This window comes from Pinus tabuliformis, chromosome J, assembly GCF_031772625.1.
Source record: "Pinus tabuliformis cultivar Carrire ecotype Pingquan chromosome J, CPIR1, whole genome shotgun sequence".
NCBI lineage: Eukaryota > Viridiplantae > Streptophyta > Pinopsida > Pinales > Pinaceae > Pinus > Pinus tabuliformis.
Window position 1 is genome coordinate 559,169,445 of NC_142295.1, and position 21,876 is coordinate 559,191,320.

Sequence of the window (21,876 nt, forward strand, 5' to 3'; positions counted from 1 at the left end):
CCAGCAAGAGGCATAAAATTTACCTTACAAATTACTGTAACATAAGAACAGGATTACTCAAACCTCTTTGAGTTCCACCCAAAACTGCAAGGAAACAACTGTAATCGTTCCTAGAAAGAAAAATATGACATTTGTTAATTCCCCATATAAATAGTAACTGTATGGAGTAAAATTATAAAACTCAACACGGTCCAGCAAGAGTCATAATAGTTACCTTACAAATTACTGTAACATAAGAACAGGATTACTCAAAACTCTTTGAGTTCCACCCAAAATTGGAAGGAAACAATCGTAATCATTCTTAGAAAGAAAGACATGAGATTTGTTAACTCTCCATATAAACCTTTTTCCCAAAATTTACACCCTAACCAGGCTCATAGTAATGAGCATTCTCATCATGAATAGCATCTAATATAACCATGACAATTTCAATAACTGGTAGACATCAATAAACCATTCGATGAGGAAACTAATGTTGCCATAAAATAGACAAACCTTGAAAAGCGGCCAAAGGTTGCAACTGCCACTGCCAACCATGTAACAGTACTCATAAGAAATGGGTTCAGCAAAAGAAACTTAACACATTTCACTACATAGTGGCTTCATTAACTTAACCCAACAACATATGCCACAACTATAGAAACAACTCTTTCCTTCAACACAGAAAATCAGAAAAATCTGGGCCTCATGAATTAGCTTCAGTCCATGAAATTTGTAACCTTGTATCAGCACATCTCTATTGTACTTTCAGTTTCAACATGATTTCTAAATTTGTATACAAAGTATTTTAACAGTTAACCCCATGCATTGTGCACATTGCAGACCAGAGCCTTCAACTCCTAAATTTCATTAATCCAAGGAAAATAAACGGTTATGAAATTATTTGTCATTGCACAGGGAAATCCCTGAATAACTTCTTTAACAGCATCACAAGACAAATAGTTAGTAGTAGATAAATATGGACATGATTAAAACTAAAAGCGTAAAACACATAAATCTCCAATTTATTATAATTATCTTGTTCGAATATAGCCTGACTGCACCATAAAACCTTATAGGGAGCCTGAGATGTTCTGAACTGTAACATAGCTTTTTTAGTATTTACAATACTTGTACAGTGCTTCTCCCATTGTGGATCCCTGGTTTGTCCACTCTGACCATTGTCGATGTGAAATGATTCACTCAGAATAAGCATATGATTTTTATTTCCGGCAAGAAATGAAAAGTAACATGATATATTATGGATATCTTTTCATGAAGCCAACCTAATATGGGCCCTCACTTCACCTGGAGAGAGAAATAAGCATATGATTTTATTTCCAGCACGAAATGAAAAGTAACATGATATATTATGGATCTCTTTTCATGAAGCCAACCAAATAAGGGCCCTCGCTTCTCCTGGAGAGAGGAAATAAGCATATGATTTTTATTTCCAGCAAGAAATGAAACGCAACATGATATATTATGGATCTCTTTTCATGAAGGCAACCTAATAATGGGCCCTCGCTTCACCTGGAGAGAGAGAGATAGACTGCACAAACAGAATATGGTCAGCTTTTATGCAGAATTATATTATATCTCTGAAACACCCACAAATTTGCAAATCTGAAAATATGAAAGTTGGGCTTTACTCCACCTTGCAAATCTTCTGTTCAGAAAGAGCCTCAATAAACATCAACCAGTACAGACAAGACCTTAACTTGGAGAAGTTAGATATTTGCACCAAGTTCAACACAGAAAAACAGAATAAAGTGATCATATGTGCAAATATATATTTTAGATAAATTGAACTGAATTTAAAATTCTTATGTATATATGAATACCTGGCCTTACTCAAGTATGCCAGTTGGCTGTTAGATATTCACATGAGATGAAATCAGCTCCCTCTTATGAGCTTTGTTAAGAGATGCAAGTTCAGAGCTAACTGGAACTACAGGTTGAATACCCCCAGGATTCAGTGGGAAAAGGACTCGATAATATCCATCCATAATTGCCTGAAGATCACAAGTTGTAGCAACCCTAGGCATCTGCCCATACAGGAAATTTCAGAAACAGAAAAAATAACTGTCATTAAAAAGAAATCAATTGAAAAACATTTCTGACCTATGGTGCTTAGCAATTTCCATACATGGAAGAAAGCAACAACGGGGAAGGATCATGTATATAGCCAGTGGAAAGAACCATTCTCAGTAGAAAATTTGCTTCGGAGCATAAAATACAGGATATTTGTGGCAACAAAAATATAAAATAGCACTTGATTCTGCACGTAATGAAACTCTTAAGCAGAGAAATCAAGGTTGGCTGAAAAAGAAATACAATCTATACAATGTCCACCAAACACAGACTGATAAATACAAGAAGAGGGTATGTACCTAGAAAAAACGTTCACTTAATACCAAAACTATGATTATCTTGAATCACTTGAATAGTCAACTTCACTACTTTTCTAAGAACAAGCAGATATAACAATATATCAATCTAACTTGGTGCCTCAGATGTTGCACACATTTCCTTGTACATTTTAACTTAGAAAACTGGTGTTTGTATCTTACCTTAGATTGAAAAAAAAATGAAACATTTTGTAGTTTTCAATGTTTGGAATGTTTTTGCTGATTTGTACTTCTTTTTCTGAAGTTTTTTCCAGACTACAATTTTTTTACCCTCACCAAGTGATTCCCAAGTCCGAGTTTTGCAACATTACTCACAAGTATGGTTTCTATGATAACAAGTCTAGATAATTACTCTATAACTATGACAAGTTCTATTGTCTCCATCATTGACAAAGCTCTATTGTTCCTTGTTTTAAGTTTTAACCTTGCATGGAATATAATGAAGACCTAAAAATGGTATATATGGGTGTGCCCAATTACAACAATTGTTTTTTTCCGTGAAGCGGATCAATTCCTTGTGCTGGTATGAATGTGATTCCAACAAAGACTGCGAGAATTTCATCCCCAAGTTAAAACTGAAGGTTGTGATTTTGGGGTTACCTTGAGAATATAAATAAGAGAAGTGCTTATGGTTGTTGGCTTGTCTTATGTGATCTTGTTGGAAATGTCTTGTCATTTGGTAATTGAGTATTGGGTTTACTTATCATGGATACTTCTGGGCATGGATTGATGGGGGGATTTGGCGGAAAGGGTGGGCTTAGTTTGTGCTCTTGTTCCCTTGATCGCTTTTGGTTGTTACTCTTAGATCTTAGTCCCATGGGATCCCCTTTATTGGTCATTTGGTTCTAGGGTGGTGTTACTTGGGAAACCTCGACTTTGGGTGCGTGGTCCCACTCCTTTACCCGCACATACTATTCTCTTTCCATTCATCATTTCTCCCATCTGGGTCCACATAGGGCTAGCCTCCCTATCCCCTTTGCCCCCACCTTGGGTCAAGCCTAAAATGATGCCCTGGAGGTTGAAGCAACTAAAACAAGAAGAAAAAGCATAATTGGCCACATTTAACAGGAAATTGTACCACAAAATGCAAAAGATGGCCGAGACAAAAATAATTAGCACATGGGCAAAAGCCGACACATGAGCTCTACCCCATCCATGGCCATCACCCTGGTTCCATAGGCCCTATATGAGCCTCCTCTATCATTCAGGAACCCATGATTGTCCCAACCCTTGGAGGGCAATGAACCGCCTTACCTCAAAAGGGGTAGTCACTGCTATATTATACACATCATGCTCTTGTCCTTTGAGCCCCGAGCAGTTAATTAAAGAAAATTCATAAAAGGCAAAAGACATATAAAGAAGGGTGGAAAAATCAAGGTTGGGGAACCTCATGTACCACGACTTCTCCCTCCTATACATTATATACCCAGGTGTGGGCTTCCCCTTATCTAGCTACCCCTATGCCCCATTATGTGGCCCAGGGTTGCCCCTCTCATTCCCTATTCCATATCACATATTTGTCACTTGCCACCCCCATTAGAAGGGTGTACCTTGGACATACTATCCCTTCTAGGGGTTGAAACCACCTAATAAGGTACTTGGCTAACCCCTTTGAAGTTTGGAGACACTAGCACATGCCAAAGCCCACTACGGAAGAGCATGCCATTATGAAGTGCCCACTTTGTTATCCATGGTTTGTAAGCTCCTTTACCAGATTATTCTAATCATTGATTGTACTGGAAGCCTAGGGGACGCATTGGATCTTATGCAGGATTGCAGGGGGTTTCCATTTGGGTTTGGCTTCTCTATATGGGATCTTGGCCCCAGAGGTCCACATTGGCACATGTAGGGTGTGCATAGAGAGCCATGGACCTCCACAACAGCAGACAACACTCCACAGATCCTCATGGATGTTCAGAGACTACCAACGATCCACTTTTGGGACGATAGTGACATGATTGGTACACTAGGCCCAATAGGCCCCCACAGGAGCCCCACACTCTTGGCAGGTGTCCCAGCACTTGTACGATGTCATGGCAGCATTCATTCCACCAACTAGACCATTGCAAAGGATCTACAAACATCTTCAATTCATATGGAGACCCATGGGGTCATTGATGTGCCCTCAGACCCACTGAGAGCACCACAAGTTAACTATTTGGAGAAAAGGGGCCACCCCCTTGTCCATCATATTTTGAGGAATTTATTCCTCAATATGGCACTTCAGGATGTTATTGAGCCTTTGGAGGGCCCTACGACATGCATACATCATTATTTGGCCCCTTGTGAGGATTGTTTTTACATTATGAGCTAGTATGGTGGGCTTGTCACCATTAGGGGTTATTACTTGCACATTATTTTATAATTAGGGACCCATAGGCTAATTCGAACTCCTTAGGAGGCTGTATATTGATGTTAGATACATTCATTTGTATCATCACTTGACTTGGGATCTCTCTACTCATAGAGAATTTTCACACTTTTTCCTTGGAGGATATTTTTGGAGATGGATGAATTTTGATGTATGGATTTGGGCTATTTCTCTTATCTTGGAGCTTTGTTATGAAAATGAATTGTTGTTTGGATATACTCTATAACGTTGAAACTTGAAAGTGCTTTTTATTGTTGTTATTCTTATTGCTGCATACTGCTAAAATTAGGGCTAGTTGTTGCATTATTGTAATGTGGAATTGAGCAATGTTTTAGTTATTAAATGTATGGGCCAATGTTATATGAATGAAATGTCTTAGAGATTATTTATCTCGAGAAGCTTGCATCATTTGCTTTAAAGTATAAATGCTTGAAATTTGCTTTTCTTTTCTTACTATCTACATTGGATGAAGTTGACTTTCTGGGCCTCCTTGATCAAGAATCCAAGTTCTTACTCATTACCATCCTTGACTCCATATCCCCAAGTGAATTAGGCACTGGTTCCATAAAAAGGGTGATCATATTAACCTTCTTTTCACCATTTTTCCCCTTTTTCCCAAGTCTAGCCCCAGTGGGTCACCTAGGGCATCAATTTCTCAGCAATTGGCCCAAGGAAAAATTTTGATCTCCTCTAGGCTACTATGCTGGTGGGACCCCTTCCTCTCCTCCAAATTTGAGGCCATTCTGACAGTGGGATCTCCAGGAATCTCAAGCCCTAGCTCTAGGACACTAATAGGATCAATTCTATGAAAAATCCTAAGCTAGAATCCCTACTGCAACACACTGATGTTACTTCTCCTACTTGATTAAATCATGCAAGTTATTTGCTATATTCTACGGTAAATTTCAAAGCAAATACATCTGTGGCCTTCACTTAATTTACATATATGCGGAAACAAAATACTGAGTAAGAAAGAAAAATATAACACATAGGACACAGTTATTTTTGGACAAATAGTCCAAGAAAAACCCAATGCGGGATAACCGGTGCAGTAGCTCTGAGGGTTTTATTATTATGCAAGAGAAATTCTAAGTAAAATTCTAAGATGCTCAACTAGCAATCCTATATAGAGAGAATATTGAACAAAATACTGGTGAAATGATCTCACCCTGTCACTGGAGAATCAGTGACTGATCCTATTGCTCTGGAGGCTCTGTGTCACCCTCTGCATGGCCTCTGCGCAGAACTGCATCACCCTGGGCAGTTTCTGCGTCACCCCTCCTAGGTATTACGTTGCCTCTCCTTTGGATCCTCTGCTGGCTGAGAAATCGACTTTTTGCCTCCCAGACTCACACCCTGGCTTCCGACAACTGAATTTCGACTTCCCTCAGCAGGAACTCGACTTCCCCTCAATGACTACGCTGCCTTTGCGTCAGCACTGCGTAGGCCAGCGTCAACCTTCCTTTGGATGTCTTTTTGTCCTCTCTCTACCTCGTACTCTCCGGAAATTCCTTCTCCCAGATTCTCACTGCCCCTCTGCTACAAGATCTCCTCAATCGATTTTCCTCCTGAGAACTTCTCACTTCAGAAAATTGATTTTCTCAATCTCTCTCTGTGTTTTCCAAATGACCCTCAAGCCCCTTCTTATATCTTCCTGTTGGACAACCAACGGCCTAGATTAAAACATAATCAAAGGCTCAGATCGTTTTGGCTTGATCCGTGACTAATTTTAGAATTTTCACCCTTGATTAGATTAATACCTGTTAGCCCTGAGGTGCAGTGCTGCTATTTTGAAGACTAAAGGAGGGAAATGGTCTATTTTCAGAGCGCATGAAAACATGCACTAATGCGCAAAAGCCCCCGAAAACCTTACCTTTCCATCCATATGCACCCCTTTGCACATTTCTCGAGGTCGTCCCATAACTTCATGTCCCTCGTCGTCAATCTTCCCACTGATCTGACAGTTCACACTTCATCCAACCAACGTTATACGCTCACCCGCTTCGACCAATCACCACCGTTAGATCATTTCCACCAGATCTAACGGCTATCGCGCATATTGCTCAGGCAAACAAAAGAGAGGGATACCCGCCCAATAAAGCGGTTTCCTCTCTCTCCTCCGCTGCTACGTGGCGCTCGATGAATGGAATTGGGCGGGCTCCAACTTTTACCACTTACCGCCCGATATAAACCATTTCTGCTTGAGTAAACCGCTCCTGTGCGTTATCCTTCGAGCACCTCCTTCGTCCGATAGCCGTTCAATCTACCCATCTAAGATCTGATGGCTCGGAATTATTCTGCTCCCGCCACGACTTCAAGCCTCCAGCGATTGATCTCCTCCGCCCATTCCTCCCGATCCAATGGCCCCCGTACCCCACTTCCCACCAGTCACCCGGGGAGGAAATTTGTTGGCTTTGTCAGTGTTTTTGACAGTCGGACAGTTGAACTGAAATAACAGAATGCATGGCCGAAAGGGGAAAAACAACAACACGATGCAACCGAACCAACAGAAATGATCATGGAACATCGCTGGCACAAGCGAACCACCTGACAGCATGACAAAATTACCAGAATTTGATTATCGTGTTTGTTAGAAACAGAGCTCTTTGAGCTCATGTTTATCTAGTTATGGCATCAAGTAGTTAGAAGACAGAGGGGATAGATTAAAACATCTCGAGCCTCAGAGAGTTCGAGAGTATTGTAAAAAGCCTATAAATGGCTGAAAGTTCGAAGGGATACAGGTTCAACTTTTGGAGACTGTGGATACTCTATTCCTCCCAGCGTCTCATCTTCACTCCAGTGATACAAGCTTCTTTTGCTGTTAGATGTTCAATTGCCATCTTCTCCTCTGTTCTAAGCTTGCACTTGAATAGGTTATTCATGTTTTCTTCTGTGTCTAATGCCAGATAACTGTCATCTTATCTCTGTGTTGATAAATTAGATTTGCAAGCTTCATTTACTTTCTGTAACTAGCCATTCATATGTGTTTATGTATGTATCTGCTGGTACAGTCAGGATTCTCCATCTATTCATTGAATCTATAAACTATTGAGCATTAGTGGTCTAAAGCCTTGTCAAGCTGAGGGTGTTCATGCATGTCTTGAGTGAAAACAGAGTTGAAACAGTCATCTGACTTGATCCAAACCCCAATCCATTCCAATAGTTCAGAGAATGATATTGAAGATTTATATGTTTCCAGGCATCTCTAAGCTACAACCTAGGAGAGTTTCCTGGAGTGCTAACATAATTGGCGTCATTTCCGAGGAGAGGAGACTAAAGCTCAGCTTCCCTGGGGGACGACACAGATCCAGCTTTGATGATAGACAAAGTTTGGACACTATTTGGGTTGTAGTCATCTATCTGGCGACTCTACTGGAGGACGAACCTCTTGGCGACTCCACTCCATAGTTCTGGCTCAGTTTGTGAGGCATACTTGGAGAAATCCCCAGAAGCCACGAGCTGACCCAGTACCTGACCCTGAAAAAATCATCAAAGAAAGAAAGGCGTTGTAGAAAGGAGCATCAGGTTCAAGTAGCTCTGAACAATATTCTATATCTCTTCAAGAAAATCTTGTAATAGAACAAATACATGTTGAGAGTGTAGCATCTAATACTAGCAGTGAAGAAAAAATCTCAGAGATTCATAGAGCTCCTTATTCTTTAGGTTCTTCTTTCGTTGTAAGCTCAAAGGAAGCCTCTCCTCCTATCCATCATACTCCTTTAGTCCTATCAGGCACTCCTCAACCCTCTGTCATTCAGACTTCCAGTACCCTTATAGCCACCACAGCTATGGCAACACCACAAGCACCTACCAAAATAGAAAGAATCATAGCTGCTAGGTATGGACCTCTAGTACTACCCACTCCTCTGAATGCCATGCCTACTGGAGAATATCAGAAGTATATGCCTAAGTTCACTGGGACTAAAGGTGTTACAACTGAGGAACATCTTGAATCATTCTATAGCTATGCTGATAACCTGGACATTAGTGAAGCTGATGTATGGATGAGAGTCTTTGTCCAAAGTCTAGATGGAGAGGCTAGAAAATGGTTCAGAGAACTGACCCCAAGGTCTATAGCAGATATTGAGGCTTTAGATGATGCATTCCTAAAGCATTGGGGGGATAAGAAGGATCTACTCTACTACCACACCGAGTTTGGGAACTTAAAGAGGGAAAATGGTGAGTTGTTGTCTGATTTTAATAAGAGGTTTAACTGCATGTACAACAAGATACCAACTGAAGTAAAACCCACCACTACCTCTGCTAAACTCACCTATGCCAGTGCCTTTGATTCTGACTTCTATCTACTGTTGAGGGAGAGACAATGTGCTACCTTGGCTGATATGCAGGATGCAGCCTTGGAAGTAGAATCAAACATCATGGCTGCAGAGAAGCTCAAGGGGAATGTTGATAGAAGGAGACAGAGGGGCGAATCTTCATCATCTTCAGATCCCAAGATAGATAAAATGACCAAGATGATAGAGTCATTAGCCTATGAAATCTCCAAATTAAAGGTTGAGCAGCACCCTGGGAAAGGAAGAGTTCCTAATACCTTTGCTCCTAGAAATCCAAATCCATATAGAAGAGCTAATGAGCAGTTGCAGATTCTGCAAAGAAGCAAAGATGCCAATGAAGACCAAAGGGTGAAGACCCCTTTCCAGAATGTAGTCATGGAAGAAGAGCAGTTTGAAGAAGATGATGAGATCCATTGTCTGGAAGACAAAGGCAGTGCCTCCTTTTTTACCTTAGCTACCTATGAAAAGTCATTATTCAATGACCAGATCAGCCAAGAGTGGGATGGTGGAGCTATTTTGCAAACTGATGATCAACACAGATATGATCTGAGGTCGAAGATGAATAATGCCAAGGAAACTCTTGTTCAGAGAGCTGTTGTCCCTGCAATACAACAAGCTAATAAGCAGAAACGACCGGCAGTTGATCCCATCATCCTCAAAGCTCTAGCTCACGAGGTAAGAGGCCTTGACAAGTCTCCTTCTCCTTTCAGTTTTGAATCAGAAATTCAGAAGCTAAGCATACCTATACCTCTGATTGAACTAGTGAAGAATGAGTCCTTCAAGAGATCTATCCTCGAGGCCCTTGAGCCTAAAGCCATCCAAGCCTCCATTGACTATGTAAATCTGCAAGACGACAAACCAGCTGTTGTTCTCAGCCCAATGATTGAAAATTGTGATGACAGCTCCCCATCATTCTATGTCTCTTTGACTATTCATGACAAAACCCTTCACAAATGCCTCCTGGACACAGGAGCCAACCATAATCTAATGCCCAAGGCTGTCATGGATGAGTTGGGTCTTGACATTACCAAGCCTTATCATGACCTATTTTCTTTTGACTCTAGAAAAGTGAAACGTTTGTGATTAATCAAAGACCTAGCCATCACCTTGTCTCAGCTGCCCATGAAAAGCATGATGATGGATATTGTGGTAACAGATGTACCCCCAAGTTTGGCATGTTGCTTTCCAGAGGTTGGATCAAGAGATTAGGTGGAACATTGCAAAATGATCTGTCCTATGCTATTGTCCCAGTTTTTGGAGGTGAGTAGGAGATTATACAGAGAAGCTCAGTTGGCTTATATCATCAGTGATGAAAGGAATCCCACTAATCATCCCATCTACGTTGTCGACACTGATTTTAGAGCCTGTATTCTTCAGATTGAAGAATCTCAGTTGGCCTCCATGCAGCGTAGGAAACCGGTTTGCCAGATCACAGAGGAAGAAGGCCCACAAATTTGGGACATGTTCTTTGATGGAGCTTGCTCTAAGGAAGCTGCAGGGGCAGGTGTAGTCCTTGTGTCCCCCACACAAGAATGCATTCATTTATCTTTCAAGTTAACTTTTCAGGTCACAAATAACATAGCAGAGTACGAAGCCTTGATAATGGGCTTAAACACTGCTAAAGAAATGGGCATCTGTTACACTAAAAAATGTCACCATGACCACTTACAGTTAGTATGGCTCAAATCAACAGTCATGCTACCCTCTTAGGCAAGTCTTATGCCTCTGTTATCCATCTCAAACTCAAAGAAGAGAGAAAGTCTTGTCAAAAATATGTTTATCTCTGGGGTCGCAGGTTCTCTCTAGCCTTACCTGCGGGGACGCTGACCATGTTCACAAAAGGTGCGTCCTTGGACGCTCTGTATGTTAAGGGACAGGTGCGTCCTTCTGTAAAAGGCAAAATGCGCGAGTTTCATCTTAAAAAAGTTACTTGTGGTTACTTCTAGAACTTTCTAGAGGTCGGTTTGATGAATTGGATGCGCCTCCAGTTGGTTCATGTATCTCTATTAAGGGGGAACTTATCCCATCAATAAGGGAGCTATCCCACCCAAAGAGGGGGATTATCCCATTGATGGTGGACCTGAATAACCTCTTTACAGCACTATAAATAAAGACATTGAGCCAGAGGGAGAGGAGGTTGGAGCTATACATTTTCTTTGGGTAAATGCTGCAGGATTTAGGTCTTCCATTAGAGCCTTTGTGAGGAGAGATTGTCTTCACTTGATTCTACTTGGGAGAGGGTGAGCTTTGTCAAAGTAGAGGAAAACCCTTGATGGACCCTGGGAGGAACTTGCACAACACCAAGGCCAGGTTGTAAGAGTTTCTTTGTTTCGTTATTAATACAAACTGGTTTATTTTTCTCAATAGCTTGTGTTAATGAGTTATTTCATGTGTTCCTTGGTCTGCATGTTGAATATATGTTTTATTATATGAAATGCAAGTGCTTGGTAATTGTTTGATTGTTTGTGGTTGCAGGAATTGACTTGAAGGAGGAGCTCATCCGGATCGTCAAGAACGGACTTCAACAACAGCGTTTTGGAATAAGGTAAGCCTAAACACTTGTAGTTTTCATGTTGTAAAAGGTGTATTTAGAGAAAGATCACTCCATTTTGTCTTGTTTGTCATTAGAATGTCTTAGACTTCTAGGAAGGTCAGTCGTGTCCGCACCCTTGACAGATTCCGTGTGACAAATTGGCGACTCCACTGGGGAATCCATTAATGAGAAAGTCTTTTCCTTTGTGTGAACCTTGCTCTGAGAAAATCATTTTTATTTTCTGGTTTTTGACTGTGAGAATTAGTATTTGGGTGGCTTAGCTTTAGATTTAGTTAGATTTGGTTTTTCTTAACTTTTCCAGAAGGACGCACCCTCTGAGTACTGCACAGTGCGTCTTTGGACGCGTTGTTGCCGTTTGCACAGAGCGGGCCCGCGCCTGTTCTAACGGGTTGCCTGCGTCTTCCTGTAAAAACTCAGGAAAACTCCATTTTTGCTTTAATTGCTTTTAGATTTTGGTTTTTCTTAGTGATTTCTGCCCAGATCCTTTAGTACCCTGTCAAAAATTTTCACCTGAACTTGTTTCATTAGCATTCCTACTTTTAGCTTTCATCAATTGGGTGTTTTGAGTCTCTTTTTTGAGAAATTCTTAATTTGATTTCCTTTGGTCATTGCTTGGAGGTTTCTCTCAGGGGGGGCTAAATTGTGTATGAGTGTTAATCGCCTTTGAGTGTTTTTATGTTTTGATCTTTGGAACTCTCACCCAATTTTCTCGACTTGCACTTGATTGGTTCTTAGATTACATTAGAATCATCTTGTGTTTGAGAATTCTCTTGCATAGATCACATTTGCATAATTAGAGTTCTCAGTTTCAGAATATGAATGAAAAATGTGCATAGATTACATTTGCATACTTTTCATGTGAATTGTGCATAGATTACAATTGCATAGTTTACATTCTGAAAAATCAATCGTAGATTTAGATCAGCTTTCTTTGATTTGAATTTACACAAAAATAAAAATAAAAATTGGTTTGGAATTGATTTGCATTAGTTTTTCTTGATGAAATTAGTGCATTAGAGAATTTGTTAAATTTTCTCTTAATGATCAATTTTTTGCATTGTTGGAAGTGAATGGAAACTCTCTCCTTACTCTAGTTAGGATTCATCGAATTGAAAGGATTGCATTATCATATTCGATTGCATTCAGTTGAGTCGGGTCATAACACCATTGGTTTCATCTCCATTTACCCATTTGAGTAATAACAGCCTTAATAACACAGCGCTTAATTAAAATTCATCTAGTAATTTTTACATTTCTAGGGCTCTGAAACACCAACATAGCTTAGGCTAGGGTCTTGGAGTAGGTGAGTACTTAACTCTCCAAGACTACAAAACCAAACAGATAGTTTATCTTGAGTAGAATAAATCCAATTGTTTCAATTGCACTCTGGAAAGCTCCTCTTAAAGGAGAAGCACGAGCTCGTGTCCGAACCAGTGAGGGGATCATTCCCCCCTCGTTGGGAACGACGCCAGACAGTACGTATTACAAACGGTAAACCTCGGATTAACCATTGTCGAGGAGCCAGGGGTCACTTATCGGTAAACCTTGGATTGTTGTCAAGGAGCCGGTAAGGGGATTGAGCTTGCTACTCTGCCCTTGCGTGCTATCGGAGTTTAGACTGTTCCCCCAGGTGTATTTGTTACTGTTGGTGACCTTAGTGACCATAATCTTTAGGGTTCTACCGAGGTGACGGTGGAGGGAAGGTCCCACTGTACCTGGAGCAGACGTCGGTTATACTCACTTGGATTTTCCGGGGGGTTCACTTCACTTCGAGACGGTTAAAGTGGAGGAACTTGTGCCGGTCTATTCATTAAGCAGGTTGCCGGGGTAACTGTTCCACCCGCCATTTCTGTACTGAATTCTGCGAGGTTGGGCTTCATCACCAACTAGTGTTTTCGGTCCGGAGAGCTTACTGTTTGTGTGTGGTTTGACTCCTAGATTTGATAGCGCGTGTTAATTTGTTTGTTTTTACTTTTAGAGACCATAGGTGTGAATTGTGAATTTTAGTTGTTAAGTGTGAATTGTGAATTGTTAATTTTAGTTTTAAATTGTTAATAAAATTCACTGAAGTTGAATATAATGGCAAATGTTCCGGAATTTATCAACCTAGGAACCCCTCCTAATGAGAATCCTAGTACTTTTCCTTACTTTGGAAATGTTGGTCCTCCCTATATGGCTACTTTGTCATTACCTGGATTTACAATAGGTTTACCGATATGGTTATTTTCAACTTCGTTGGCCCAAAATACTCCAATTGTTCCATCTCAACCGGATGCTTCACCTCAACAGAGTTCACCATCTCAACATCACCAACCTTCTGTTGACCCTTTACCTTCTTCGCCTAATTTTTCTTCCTCCATTTCTTCCTCTTCGCCTGGTAAAAGCCTTGATGTTAGTAACCAGGAGGCTAAGAAGAAGAAGAAAGGGAAGAAGAAGAAGCAAGATAAGAAAGAAGTCAACCAACCAACCATGGCTGTAAGTGTTAGTTGTGTTGAGGAAAATTCCGACATGCATCGTAAACCCAAATACCCTTGCAGGCTTTGTAAGGGTGACCACTTCCTTGTCAATTGTCCTGGTATTCCAAAGGTCTTGGAAGTATGGTCAGAAAAATCTCATCAACTTTCCATTGATCCATCAACCAGTGATAGTCAGGTTCCTGGGAAAAAGGGTAAAGTTAGGTTTCCTTGTAAGTTATGCAAAGGGAGTCATCAAACTCACATTTGCCCTCACATGGATGAAGCCTCAACATTGTTGGAAAACCTTACTGTTCCACAGCAAGAATTTCCAACTGGTTACCGTAAACTTTCTCCCAACCTACCGTCAACTGACGGAGTGATTGATCTAAATTCAAGTACAGTCGATCACACTCTCCCATTGGAGAGTGAAACTCAGGTCACTCAGGTTGATGATCCATTAGTTGATCAAGTGGTCGATTCAATTTCACATTCGGTCGATCACACTCTCCTTTTCGAGAGTAAATTTCATACCGCTGATGTTCTTCTTGTTACATCGGATTCTTCTATGCCGGGGGGCATTTCACCTGTTTCTACAGAACCCCCTCCAAGTACTGAGGTCTTTTCCTTTGATTGGAATAGACTGACAGAACCTCGTCTTCCTTCCTCCATCCCTTTCCAAATCATTGTCAAGGCTGGTGGTAGGGACATACATCGTACTCAGGTAGATGAAGGTGCTTCTGTTAGTATTTTATCCTCAGCTGTTTGGAAAGCTTTGGGTTCCCCTCAGCTTGCGCCTATTACGCAGAATCTGAAAGCTTTTAACAGAACCATTAGTGAACCTTTAGGGATCCTTCCTAAGTTTTCTATTACCTTGGAAGGTAAAACTGTTTGTGTTGATCTTATGGTAGTTCGAGGTCCCTTGGATTTCAATTTACTCCTTGGGCGAGACTATGTTTATGCAATGAAAGCTGTCGTATCGACACTCTTTCGCGTGATGTCTTTCCCTCACAATGGCAGTATTGTGACTGTAGACCAGCTTTCGTTCCCTAGTCTTGTTTCAACTACCAATAATATGACACCCCTAACTGTTCCTGATTCTAAAGTGGTATCTACCCTGCCACGGGTTAATTATGTGGCAACTGATCCCATGTTTTCAGTTACCAATGTAAGTGAGCTTCTCACTGTTGATTTAGATCCGGTAATTGACATGGAAAACTCTATGGGATTACTTGAACACGATGTTCTTATCCCTTTTGAGTCCCTTGACATGTGTTCCTTCCAAAGAACTGTTCTTCCTTCTGATGAAGATCTCTTGGAAGCCATGATCAAGGTGTGTCCATTGACATGTCTTTCTTCCAGTTAGAAGCCATGCTCAGTGTTTACGAGGAAAGTTCCTTTTACTGTGTCGACCTCGTTAAAAAATGAATCAGTAAGTACGAGGATAGTTTTTTCCTGTATCAACCTCGTTAAAAAATGAAATAGGCTAGCATGAGGACAATTCTTTTACTGAGTCAACCTCGTTAAAACATGAATCAGGTAGATTTTAGGATATATAGGTAGATTGTAGAAAGTAGGTTTTTGAGGATAGTTCCTGTTACTGAGTCAACCTCGTTAAAAAATGAATCAAGTGTGAGGATAGTTTCTTCTAGTCTCAACCTCGTTAAAAAATGAAATTGGAAGTTATGAGCATAGTTCCTTGTCTTGTGTCAAGCTCATTAAAAAATGAAACAAGGAGTTGTGAGGAAAGTTCCTTTTACTGTGTCAACCTCATTAAAAAATGAATCAGTGTGTAGTGAGGAAAGTTCCTTTTACTGTGTCAACCTCCTTAAACAATGAATCAGTGTGTACGAGGATAGTTTTTTCTTGTATCAACCTCGTTAAAAAATGAAACAGGCTGTCCGAGGAAAGTTCCTTTTACTGTGTCAACCTCGTTAAAAAATGAATCAGTTGATGAGGATAGTTCTTTTACTGAGTCAACCTCATTAAAAAATGAATCAGCTAGATTTTAGGATATGTAGTTAGATTGTAGAAAGTAGGGTATGAGGATAGTTCCTGTTACTGAGTCAACCTCGTTAAAAAATGAATCAGGTTTGAGGATAGTTCCTGTTACTGAGTCAACCTCGTTAAAAAATGAATCAGGTATGAGGATAGTTCTTTTCTTGTGTCAACCTCCTTAAAAATGAAACAACTCCCTTTTCAAGTTAAATATTGAAAGTAAACCTTCATTTCATCCAGCCGGTTGAATGCAATGAAGCCTGGGAGGCATGTACCTCGCTTTGCATCATTATGCTGGGGGCATGCGAACTTTTTGAGCATAGTTCCTTGTCTTGTGTCAAGCTCATTAAAAAATGAAACAAGGGTAGGTTAAGTAGCTAGATTATAGAGAGTAGTCATGAGCATAGTTCCTTGTCTTGTGTTAAGCTCATTAAAAAATGAAACAAGGATTTTAGAGCATAGTTCCTTGTCTTGTGTCAAGCTCATTAAAAAATGAATCAAGGTTTTTAGAGTTAAGTTTTTGTTAGGTAGATTGTAGAGAGTAGTTATGAGCATAGTTCCTTGTCTTGTGTCAAGCTCACTAAAAAATGAAACAACTCCCACAATTCTTTCCAAGATCTTGAAAGTAAAGCTTCATTCCATCCACCTCATTGAATGCAATGAAGCTTGGGGGGCATGTACCTTGATTTGCATCATTATGCTGGGGGCATGTGAACTTATAACAAGCATAGTTTTTCGTTTCAAGCTTGCATAAACATGAAACTGAATCCGAGCATAGTTCTTTTCCTGTGTCAAGCTCGTTAAAAAATGAAACAAATCCTCCTCTACTTGAGTCGAGAGATTGACTAGATCTTATAGATGTTAAGTATTTAGGTTAGTTATTTCAGTTTTTTGCATAATTTTCTTACAGTTTTAGGTCAAGTCTTTCAAATGATCTCGTACTTGAACCTTCATTTCATCCACCTTAGTTGAATGAAATGAAGCTGGGGGGCATGCACTCTAACAGTTATGCTTAGGGGGCATCAAGCACAGTTTTATCTCTGTTTCAAGCTTGTGTAAAAATGAAACTACTTTGAAGCATAGTTTTTATCTGTTTCAAGCTTTTGTAAAAATGAAACTTATCTCGAGTCAATTTCAGTTATTTTCAAGACTCGTTAAACTCATGAAAATACCGAGATTATTTTGCTATCTTTCATTCTCGTAAAACAAATGAAAATGCCAAGTTCTTTCCGTCTTTTCCTGCTCGTAAATTAAATTGAAAGTCGGCCATATGAGTACATTTTTATCATTTTTTCGAACTCGTTAAAACTTACGAAAAAGTGAAACCTCAGAGTCATCTTTTAAGCCCTTTTCTGACTCCTAAAATATGAAAAGATTGCCGAGCGTTTCTTTTACACTCGTTAAAACGGAATTAAAAGACGGTCCCCTTATAGCTCTTTTCTGACCGTAAAATCAGGAAAAGATTGTCGGGTTTTTGTCGTTTCAAACTCGATACGGAAATAAAACGACGTGTCCTTGATCCCTTTTTACTTTTCAGGTCAGTGGCACTAATTATGAAAGTACTCCTTGGTCGCAAGATCAAGCGGTTCCCCCAGGTATTATTTTATACTTTTCCGGGCTTGAGGGACACAAATCTACGAAAAAGTTCAACGTGGAGTCTCCTTTTGTTTTTTCAGACTCTCTAAAAATGAAAAACGCTGAGTTTCTCCTATACTGGGCTCGTTAAACTTTTACAGTAGAGGACCTGTTCAATTACAAACAGGAACGAACCACTCCTTCCTAGGGTTCGAATTTAAACTAGGTTGGACTCGTCCGAAGGATGAGCTTACAATCAAGCATATGTTATCCTCCTCAAGCTTGTTAAAAATAAAGAGGTACTTGCCAGAAATGGTGGGGGAAAAGAGAGAAGAATGAACCTGTTTGTTACCTTTTGTCTCAAAAGAAACTTTATTACCACTCTTGAACACGACACTTTTTCATTCACCTGGGTTGGGAAATCTTTTACCTCACAGTTGACCAAACCACTTTGAAAGTCTTTAACCGAGTTCCGGGGATTAACTTTGAGTTATTCGTCACCAAGCCATCTGTCGTGTCGTTATGTGTTCAAGAGGTCTGCAAGCAAAAACTTTCATCTGCAAAATACTTGTCATCCATTTGACCATCCCTGAGTCAGTCCTTACAGCAACATTTCTTCAACTTGAACAATGATTTCGTGTTGCGGGCTTGCCTGCAACGGGTCGCTTTCTATCGACATCGACACATTATCTAGAAAGATGACTTAGGAATCGACAGCACCTTGAAGTCTACATGCATCAATGGCAGGTTTCTCGCCTTTGACGTCAGTTTACATCATTGACTTTCGATCAAAGGATTCCGTGAAGTGTTCGACATCAAAACATCTATTCACATTTCACGGGTTGTGCTTGGTACTTTGAGAACCATTGACATTACTGGTGGTTTCTCTCACGCTTGTTAACAGTTTGCATCATCGACTGGTAATCAAGTGGTTTCTAACATGTTCGACATCGAATCATTTAATCACATGGCTAGAATCGTACCAATTCGGAAGTAGAAGTGAAGACCCTGGATCTAGTTTCTACCATCCAGGCTGCGAGGAGTTTTGTATTCATTATCTATGTAGACTAATCATAAACAGATGGCTGCGTCCATACTGTGTCTACAAAAGTCTATAAAAAATGATGTACTGCAAGATCATTCCTGTATCAGAATAGTTAGTCCATTAGTTAAAGTTTTGAATCTGAGTATGGGAATGCCTACCTCAGTGATGATATAATCTTATACATGTATTTTGTGTTGAAAATTGCAGGTTCCAACCGGGTCATCCACAAGACAATCCTTGAAATGATAAAGCGCTTCACCCTTCCTAGAATTACAAAACCCTAAATCTATTCCAGGCTTCGCACTTTAGGGGGCAATCTGTTACACTAAAAAATGTCACCATGACCACTTACAGTTAGTATGGCTCAAATCAACAGTCATGCTACCCTCTTAGGCAAGTCTTATGCCTCTGTTATCCATCTCAAACTCAAAGAAGAGAGAAAGTCTTGTCAAAAATATGTTTATCTCTGGGGTCGCAGGTTCTCTCTAGCCTTACCTGCGGGGACGCTGACCATGTTCACAAAAGGTGCGTCCTTGGACGCTCTGTATGTTAAGGGACAGGTGCGTCCTTCTGTAAAAGGCAAAATGCGCGAGTTTCATCTTAAAAAAGTTACTTGTGGTTACTTCTAGAACTTTCTAGAGGTCGGTTTGATGAATTGGATGCGCCTCCAGTTGGTTCATGTATCTCTATTAAGGGGGAACTTATCCCATCAATAAGGGAGCTATCCCACCCAAAGAGGGGGATTATCCCATTGATGGTGGACCTGAATAACCTCTTTACAGCACTATAAATAAAGACATTGAGCCAGAGGGAGAGGAGGTTGGAGCTATACATTTTCTTTGGGTAAATGCTGCAGGATTTAGGTCTTCCATTAGAGCCTTTGTGAGGAGAGATTGTCTTCACTTGATTCTACTTGGGAGAGGGTGAGCTTTGTCAAAGTAGAGGAAAACCCTTGATGGACCCTGGGAGGAACTTGCACAACACCAAGGCCAGGTTGTAAGAGTTTCTTTGTTTCGTTATTAATACAAACTGGTTTATTTTTCTCAATAGCTTGTGTTAATGAGTTATTTCATGTGTTCCTTGGTCTGCATGTTGAATATATGTTTTATTATATGAAATGCAAGTGCTTGGTAATTGTTTGATTGTTTGTGGTTGCAGGAATTGACTTGAAGGAGGAGCTCATCCGGATCGTCAAGAACGGACTTCAACAACAGCGTTTTGGAATAAGGTAAGCCTAAACACTTGTAGTTTTCATGTTGTAAAAGGTGTATTTAGAGAAAGATCACTCCATTTTGTCTTGTTTGTCATTAGAATGTCTTAGACTTCTAGGAAGGTCAGTCGTGTCCGCACCCTTGACAGATTCCGTGTGACAGCATCAAAGGTCTGAAGGTGTTTGGAGATGTAGACCTTATCATTCAACAGGTGAACAAAACTTTCCAAGCAAAGCATCCAAGGCTGAAAGCATACAGAGATGAGGTATGGAAGCTCACAGGTTCTTTTAATAGTTTCAGCGTTTCTTACATCCCTAGAATGAAGAACCAGCTTGCTGATTCCCTTGTTGTGTCTGCTAGCACGTTTATTCCTCCTTTGCCTCCTAAATTGACTTATGAAGTTCAGGTGAAATATAAACCATCTCTACCTGACAATGTCAAATACTGGAAAGTTTTTGAAGATGATGATGAAATTAATAGGTTTTTACAAGTCATTGATGAATTTTCTGAAATACACATTGACCAAGAAAACGAAACCATTGAAGAATGCAACCAGTCCAAGCTAAAGGACGAGATTGGTCAGGATAACATTGTTCAGCTGCCTAGTAACCATATACCCAAAGGATTGGTGCCCCTAGAGAAGCTGTTTGATCATAATGATGTACCTTATAAGCCTGCCAAAAAGGAAAATGAGTCTACAGTTCATAGACATAATGTAGGGAGTCCAGCCCATCCAAAGTACATAAATCTGTCCACTCACTTGTCTTCTGCCCAAAGTTCCGAGTATTGCACCCTGATGAAACAATTTGCTGATATTTTTGCTTGGGATTACAGTGATCTTAAGACCTATGACACCAACATCATCCAGCATAAGATTCCACTGGAGAAGAACTCCATCCCTTTTAAGCAGAAATTAAGACCTATCAGCCCTCTCTTATTGCCTTTGATTAAAAAGGAAATCAAGAAGCTGTTGGATGCCAAGATCATAGTTCCCCTAAGGTATTCAAAGTGGATAGCTAACCTTGTGGTAGTAAGAAAGAAGAATGGAGAAATCAGGTTTGTGTTGACTTCAGGAATTTGAACAAATGCTCTAAAAAAGACAACTACCCCCTGCCTAAGATGGAACACTTGCTGCAAAATGTTTCAGGGGCTAGAGTCATGTCTTTCTTAGATGGATTTTCAGGTTACAAGCAGAATGTTGTACATCCAAAAGATCAGGAAAAGACCGCCTTCACTACTCCTTGGGACACTTTCATGTAATCCAAGATGCCTTTTGGACTGATGAATGTTGGGGCTACTTTTCAGAGGGCCATGGACATAGCCTTTGTGGGAGAGAAGGACAAGTTTGTCCTTATTTACCTTGATGACATAACAGTGTTTTCCAGCAGTCACAAGGACCATTTGCAGCATTTGAAGAAGGTGTTTCTAAAGTGCAAATGGTTTGGAATTTCTGTGAACCCAAAGAAGTCACAGTTTTCTCTAGAAGAAGGCAAACTTCTAGGACATATTGTTTCTGCTGAAGGTGTGAAGATCGATCCAGCAAGAGTTCAAGAAATTCAGACATTGTCCATCCCAAGGTCAAAAAGGGACATTCAATCTTTCCTGGGTAAGATTAACTTTGTCAGGAGGTTTATTCCAAACTTTGCAGAGCTAGTGAAGCACATCACTTCCATGCTGAAGAAAGGATCAGAAATAAAATGGACAGATGGCGCAACAAGCTCTTTTGAAGCCATCAAACAAGCTATAATGGAAGCTCCCACTCTAATCAGCCCAGATTATACCAGGGAATTTTATATCTTAATAATAGAGTTTAAGCTTCTGTGATCCATATCAAGTTAAGAAAGATTCTTCGGCGAAAATCACATGGAATATCATTTGTCGACGCGTTTCGAACCAACTAGTGTGGTTCATCGTCAGGACAAGTTGAAGCAACAGATCCAGCTTAGCATGATAAATAGTTTGAGCAGAGACTCCAACGGCTAAA

The 21,876-nt window shown here is 40.3% G+C and overlaps 1 protein-coding gene across 3 annotated transcripts in view; it reads right to left on the reverse strand.

The window, feature by feature from the left end:
- Positions 1–985: 985 nt before the first annotated feature.
- The window catches only part of LOC149228236 (Glutathione S-transferase family protein), a 110,246-nt gene continuing 89,355 nt past the window's right edge, over positions 986–21,876 (reverse strand). The window contains exons 3-5 of one of the 3 annotated variants that reach the window (XR_016247852.1): positions 1,824–2,027; positions 1,637–1,699; positions 986–1,531 (exon numbers count right to left, since the gene is read on the reverse strand). Coding sequence is in view for 1 of the 3 variants with exons in the window: in XM_089378110.1 (XP_089234236.1) it covers positions 1,854–2,027 (174 nt within the window). In the remaining 2 variants the exon portion in view is untranslated. The remainder of the gene's footprint in view (positions 1,532–1,636; positions 1,700–1,823; positions 2,028–21,876) is intronic. The other 2 variants (XR_016247851.1, XM_089378110.1) reach the window with 2 other exon arrangements.